This window comes from Lipophrys pholis (assembly GCF_963383615.2).
Source record: "Lipophrys pholis genome assembly, chromosome: 15".
Classification (NCBI taxonomy): domain Eukaryota; kingdom Metazoa; phylum Chordata; class Actinopteri; order Blenniiformes; family Blenniidae; genus Lipophrys; species Lipophrys pholis.
Genome location: NC_137642.1, coordinates 28,073,689 through 28,081,318, shown reverse-complemented (window position 1 = coordinate 28,081,318; position 7,630 = coordinate 28,073,689). Strand labels below are relative to the sequence as shown.

The 7,630-nt window shown below is 51.5% G+C and overlaps 1 protein-coding gene across 1 annotated transcript in view; it reads left to right on the top strand.

Annotated features, from left to right (window-relative positions):
* Nucleotides 1-7,630, top strand: part of sptbn1 (spectrin, beta, non-erythrocytic 1) — a 59,645-nt gene that overhangs the window by 28,239 nt on the left and 23,776 nt on the right. Inside the window, exons 10-20 of the mRNA XM_080482340.1 lie at nt 260-418; nt 1,694-1,789; nt 1,888-2,094; nt 2,330-2,483; nt 2,721-2,872; nt 3,069-3,287; nt 3,921-4,001; nt 5,278-5,696; nt 5,779-5,916; nt 6,445-6,565; nt 6,637-7,272. Of these exons, the coding sequence (XP_080338466.1) occupies nt 260-418; nt 1,694-1,789; nt 1,888-2,094; nt 2,330-2,483; nt 2,721-2,872; nt 3,069-3,287; nt 3,921-4,001; nt 5,278-5,696; nt 5,779-5,916; nt 6,445-6,565; nt 6,637-7,272 (2,382 nt within the window). The remainder of the gene's footprint in view (nt 1-259; nt 419-1,693; nt 1,790-1,887; nt 2,095-2,329; nt 2,484-2,720; nt 2,873-3,068; nt 3,288-3,920; nt 4,002-5,277; nt 5,697-5,778; nt 5,917-6,444; nt 6,566-6,636; nt 7,273-7,630) is intronic.

The following is a 7,630-nucleotide window of genomic DNA, read 5'->3' as shown; positions in this document are numbered from 1 at the left end:
AGGGGGGAAGCTAAAGGGGTGAAGCTAAAGGGGTTAGCGTGAAGCTAAAGGGGTGAAGCTAAAGGAGTTAGCGTGAAGCTAAAGGGGTGAAGCTAAAGGAGTTAGCGTGAAGCTAAAGGGGTGAAGCTAAAGGAGTTAGTGTGAAGCTAAAGGAGTTAGCGTGAAGCTAAATTCTCCGTGTCAGTTTACGCAGATTAACGATGTGTGTTGACGACAGAACAGTGAAATGCAGGTTGTTGTGTGGGTGCGCTTGTTTTAGGCGTGGGAGCGTCTGGAGAAGGCGGAGCATGAGCGAGAGCTGGCTCTGAGGACGGAGCTGATTCGTCAAGAGAAGCTGGAGCAGCTCGCCCGCCGCTTCGACCGCAAAGCCGCCATGAGAGAAACGTGGCTGAGCGAGAACCAGAGGCTGGTCTCCCAGGTAACGCACACCGTCACATCACACCGTCACATCACACCGTAACATCACATCACACCGTCACATCACACCGTCACCACATCACACCGTCACATCACACCGTCACCACATCACACCGTCACGTCACACCGTCACATCACACTGTCACATCACACCATCACCACATCACACCGTCACATCACACCGTCACCACATCACACCGTCACCACATCACACCGTCACGTCACACCGTCACATCACACCGTCACATCACACCATCACCACATCACACCGTCACGTCACGCCGTCACATCACACCATCACCACATCACACCGTCAAGTCACACTGTCACATCACACCGTCACCACATCACACCGTCACCACGTCACACCGTCACATCACACCGTCACCACATCACACCGTCACATCACACCATCACATCACACCGTCACCACATCACACCGTCACATCACGCCATCACATCACACCGTCACATCACACCGTCACATCACACCGTCACCACATCACACCATCACATCACACCGTCACCACATCACACCGTCACATCACGCCGTCACATCACACCGTCACATCACACCGTCACCACGTCACACCGTCACCACGTCACACAGTCACATCACACCGTCACATCACACCGTCACCACGTCACACAGTCACATCACACCGTCACATCACACCGTCACCACGTCACACCGTCACATCACACCGTCACCACATCACACCGTCACATCACACCGTCACCACATCACACCGTCACCACATCACACCGTCACATCACGCCGTCACATCACACCGTCACATCACACCGTCACCACGTCACACCGTCACATCACACCGTCACCACGTCACACAGTCACATCACACCGTCACATCACACCGTCACCACGTCACACCGTCACATCACACCGTCACCACGTCACACAGTCACATCACACCGTCACATCACACCGTCACCACATCACACCGTCACCACGTCACACCGTCACATCACACCGTCACCACATCACACCGTCACATCACACCGTCACCACGTCACACAGTCACATCACACCGTCACATCACACCGTCACCACATCACACCGTCACCACGTCACACCGTCACATCACACCGTCACATCACACCGTCACCACATCACACCGTCACATCACACCGTCACCACATCACACCGTCACGTCACACCGTCACATCACACCGTCACATCACACCGTCACCACATCACACCGTCACCACATCACACCGTCACAGCGCCCCCTGACGATGTTCTGCGTTCCTTCAGGATAACTTTGGATTCGACCTTCAGGCTGTTGAAGCCGCCACAAAGAAACACGAGGCCATAGAAACGGACATCGCTGCGTACGAGGAGCGAGTTCAGGTTGGTCTCCGCCAGTCTGAGTCTTTATTGCTCAGAGTGAGCAGATGTAACCCCCCCCCCCCCCTCCCCCCCCCCCCCCCCCCCCCCCAACGGTACAGGCGGTGGTCTCCGTGGCGAAGGAGCTGGAGGCGGAGAGTTATCACGACATCAAGCGCATCACGGCGAGGAAGGACAACGTGATCCGGCTATGGGAGTACCTGCTGGAGCTGCTGAAGGCCCGCCGGCTGCGGCTGGAGCTCAACCTGGGCCTGCAGAGGGTCTTCCAGGAGATGCTCTACATCATGGACTGGATGGATGAGATGAAGGTACAGGGGGCGGGGCCAGGGGGCGGGGGGCGGGGCCTAACCGGAGGGAGATCCTTCTTCACCTGACAGCAGTCAAATACTGAAGTTATAGGAATTAGTTATCTATTACAGTTACTATTTGCTTCTTACATCAGTTAGAGGAGGAAGATGCGCTATAATCTGGATTAGAGGAGGAAGATGCTCTATAATCTGGATTAGAGGAGGAAGATGCTCTATAATCTGGTGTGTGTTGCAGATGCTGCTGCTCTCTCAGGACTATGGGAAGCATCTCCTCGGCGTTGAGGACCTGCTGCAGAAACACGCTCTGGTAGAGGCCGACATCTCTATTCAGGCCGACCGCGTCAAGAACGTCAACAGCAACGCTCAGAAGTTCGCCATCGACTCTGAAGGTGCTGCGACACACACACACACACACACACACACACACACACACACACACACACACACACACACACACACACACACACACACACACACACACACACACACACACACACACACAGATTTTTATACAGAATATAACTATTGTTTTTCCTCCTTTTCTTCCTCTTCCTCCTCCTCCTCCTCCTCTTTCTCTTCCTCCTCCTCCTCCTCCTCCTCCTCCTCCTCCTCCTCCTCCTCCTCAGGGTATAAACCCTGCGACCCTCAGGTCATCAGGGACCGGGTGGCCCACATGGAGTTCTGCTACCAGGAGCTCAGTCAGCTGGCGGCGGAGAGGAGAGCTCGTCTGGAGGAGTCCCGTCGCCTCTGGAAGTTCTTCTGGGAGATGGCCGAGGAGGTGAAGTCTTCATCACTCTTCATCACTCTTCATCACCCTTCACGTGTTCTCCACAAGGAGGTGAAAGAAAGGAACACTGTAAGTTCACCATCTGTGTGTGTGTGTGTGTGTGCGTGTGTGTGTGTGTGTGTGTGTGTGTGTGTGTGTGTGTGTGTGTGTGTGTGTGTGTGTGTGTGTGTGTGTGTTGTATGTGTAGGAGGGCTGGATCAGGGAGAAGGAGCAGATCCTGTCCTCGGAGGATTGTGGGAAGGACCTGACGGGCGCCGTGCGTCTGCTGAGTCAGCATAAAGCCTTTGAGGACGAGATGAGCGGGCGAGCTGCTCACCTGCAGCAGACGGTCCGGGGCGGCGAGCAGCTCGTCGCCAACGACCACTTCGGCGCCGACAAGATCAAAGAACGGATCCAGGACGTCCAGGTAGGACCTGGTTTGGTCCGGGTCGCTGACACACACTGATACACTCACTGATACACACTCACCGACACACACACTCACTGATACACTCACACACACACTCACTGATACACTCTCACACACACACACTGATACACTCACACACACTCATTGATACACTCACACACACTCACTGATACACTCACACACACACACACTGATACACACTCACACACTCACTGATACACTCACACACACACTCACTGATACACACTCACACACACTCACTGATACACTCACACACACACACACTGATACACACACACACACTGATACACACTCACACACTCACTGATACACACTCACACACACTCACTGATACACACTCACTGATACACTCACACACACACACACACACACTGATACACACTCACACACTGATACACTCTCACACACACTCACTGATACACTCACACACACTCACTGATACACTCACACACACACTCACTGATACACACTCACACACACTCACACACACACACTCACTGATACACTCTCACACACACTCACACACTCACTGATACACACGAGACGTATTGATTTGTCTGTGATCAATGATGAAACCTCATCATGCATTTGTGGGATGACCTGTTGCAGGAGCAGTGGGCCGCCCTGGAGCGTCTCTCCGCCGTCAGGAAGTCTCGCCTGCAGGAGGCTTGTAACCTGCACCAGTTCCAGGTGAAACACTGCAACACGCCAGCAACACACCAGCAACACACCAGCAACATGCCAGCAACACGCCAGCAACACACCAGCAACACGCCCGCAACACACCAGCAACACACCAGCAACACGCCAGCAACACACCAGCAACACGCCCGCAACACACCAGCAACACGCCAGCAACACACCAGCAACACGCCAGCAACACGCCAGCAACATGCCAGCAACACGCCAGCAACACACCAGCAACACACCAGCAACACACCAGCAACACACCAGCAACACACCAGCAACACGCCAGCAACACGCCATCATCCGACACATCCCCAAAACACATTCAATCAGTTTATCTGTGGAGGACGGAGCTTTAAAGTTCACCTGGGACAGAAAAAAACCCACCAAAATACTTTCCTCAGCTTTATTTTATTATTATTATTATTATTTTTTATTTATTTATTTATTATTATTTTTTTTATTTTTTTTTATTTATTTTATTTATTTTATTTATTTTATTTATTTTATTTATTTTATTTATTTTATTTTATTTATTTTATTTTTTTTTATTTTTTTTTATTTTATCCTCTACGATGAAAAATATATTAAATTGGATTTCTTGTGTTTCTCTCTGTTTGTATGTGGTGCTTTATAAAGGAATTTTAATTGAATTAAATTAAATGATAAATAATTTTGATGTTCTAATAATTAAAAAAAAGGTTTTTACTTTATTTTTATTGTAATTTGTTTCGTGACTACATGGTCGACATTAAGAAATAAACGTGCATAAAAAGAACCAAAACAAAACAAAAACATACAAAAGAACATTAAAAAAATTACAAATTTAAATTTTAAACGATTTAGCTTATTTACAATAATATAATAGTACTTTTTAATATCAGTATTTAGAGTTACTAATATTTACAAATATTTATATTATGATTTAACTAGGATTTATCGTTATTTCTATTTTTACTTTTATTGCTGTTTTTATTAATAATTACTGTTATTTGTCATTACTTTTACGTTTCAATAATATTTTTAATTAGTTTAAAAAAAATTATATAATGATTCTGACTTTTGTTTCCATTTTAAAAATGTAATTCTATTATATTCAGAGTTAGATTTAAATTCAATAAGAAAAGAAACGGGAAGAAAAAGCCTGAATACGATAGAATTCTGTTATAAACTGACTGGAGCTTTATTTTGGCGATGTCCCGAGGAGACCAGGTTCCACGACGTCAGAAGCAGAAGCAGCTCTTTGTGTTTGACGGTTGGGGACTTTGTGTCCGTGCAGGCGGACGCCGACGACATCGACACCTGGATGCTGGACGTCCTGCGGATCGTCTCCAGCGTGGACGTCGGCCACGACGAGTTCTCGGCGCAGGCGCTGGTGAAGAAGCACAAGGACGTGGCGGAGGAGATCTCCAGCTACCGGCCCGCCATCGAGGCGCTGCACGAGCAGGCGCGCACGCTGCCGCCGGACGTGGCCGACTCCCAGGAGGTGCGCGGCCGCCTGGCCGGCGTGGAGGAGCGCTACCGCGAGGTGGCGGAGCTGACCCGCCTCCGCAAGGTGGCGCTGCAGGACGCGCTGGCGCTCTACAGGATGCTGAGCGAGGCCAACGCCTGCCAGGTCTGGATCGACGAGAAGGAGCAGTGGCTGAACAGCATGGAGATCCCCGAGAAGCTGGAGGACCTGGAGGTGGTCCAGCACCGGTAAGACCCGGACCCGGGCCCGGACCCAGACCCGGGTCAGACCGGGTCAGTCTGAGCCGCTGTGTCTGGTTTCTGAACGCAGGTTCGAGAGTCTGGAGCCGGAGATGAACAACCAGGCGTCCCGGGTCGCCGTGGTGAACCAGGTGGCCCGACAGCTGGTCCACAGCGGACACCCCAGCGAGAAGGAGATCAAGACCCAGCAGGACCGGCTCAACACCAGGTACTGGACCAGGTCCTGGACCAGGTCCTGGACCAGGTCCTGGGATTGTCTGTTAGTTTGACTGGGGTTATTGTCAGTGGGACTATCATTTGTGGGATTATGTTAGTGGGATTATTATTATTCGTGGGATTATTATTATTAGTGGGATTATTATTATTAGTGGGATTACTATTTGTGGGATTATTGTTAGTGGGATTATTATTAGTAGGATTATTGATAGTGGGATTATGTTAGTGTGATTATTGTTATTAGTGGGATTATTATTGTTAGTGGGATTACTATTTGTGGGATTATTGTTAATGGGATTTTTATTAGTGTGATTATTATTATTAGTGTGATTATGTTAGTGGGATTATTATTAGTGGGATTATTGATAGTGGGATTATTGTGAGTGGCATTATGTTCGTGGGATTATTGTTATTAGTGGGATTATTATTGATAGTGGGATTATTGTGAGTGGGATTATGTTAGTGGGACTATCTATCTAGTCGCAGTCGCTGCAGAGCCTCACCCAGGTGAATCCTGCAGGTGGAGTCAGTTCAGGGACCTGGTGGACCAGAAGAAGGACAGCCTGACCTCGGCCCTGGGGGTCCAGAACTACCACCTGGAGTGCAACGAGACCAAGTCCTGGATCAGAGAGAAGACCAAGGTGCTGAGAGTCCCCGCCGGTCCGCCTGGTGCCGGACTCCCCGGTCTCACTTCCTGTCCGCCCCCCTGCAGGTCATCGAGTCCACCCAGGAGCTGGGGAACGACCTGGCCGGCGTCATGGCGCTGCAGAGGAAGCTGACGGGGATGGAGCGCGACCTGGCCGCCATCGAGGACAAGCTGGGCGACCTGGGAAAGGAGGCGGAGCGTCTGGGCTCCGACCACCCGGACCAGTCCGAGGCCATCCGGGGCGGGCTGGGCGAGATCACCGGGGTCTGGGCCGAGATGAGGGGCACCCTGAAGAACCGCGAGGAGAGCCTGGGCGAGGCCAGCAAGCTGCAGCAGTTCCTGCGCGACCTGGACGACTTCCAGTCGTGGCTGTCCCGCACGCAGACCGCCATCGCCTCGGAGGACATGCCCAACACGCTGGCCGAGGCCGAGAAGCTGCTGACCCAGCACGAGGGCATCAAGAACGAGATCCGCAACTACGAGGAGGACTACCAGAAGATGCGGGACATGGGCGAGATGGTGACCCAGGGCCAGACCGACGCCCAGTACATGTTCCTGCGGCAGCGGCTGCAGGCGCTGGACACCGGCTGGAACGAGCTGCACAAGATGTGGGAGAACCGGCAGAACCTGCTGTCCCAGTCTCACGCCTACCAGCTGTTCCTGAGGGACACCAAGCAGGCCGAGGCCTTCCTCAACAACCAGGTGAGACCAGAGTCCAGACCTGTAGGGTCAACAACCAGGTGAGACCAGAGTCCAGACCTGTAGGGTCTTCTACCAGGTGAGACCAGAGTCCAGACCTGTCCGGTCAACAACCAGGTGAGACCAGAGTCCAGACCTGTGGGGTCAACAACCAGGTGAGACCAGAGTCCAGACCTGTAGGGTCAACAACCAGGTGAGACCAGAGTCCAGACCTGTAGGGTTTTCTACCAGGTTAGACCAGAGTCCAGACCTGTAGGGTCTTCTACCAGGTGAGACCAGAGTCCAGACCTGTAGGGTCAACAACCAGGTGAGACCAGAGTCCAGACCTGTGGGGTCTTCTACCAGGTGAGACCAGAGTCCA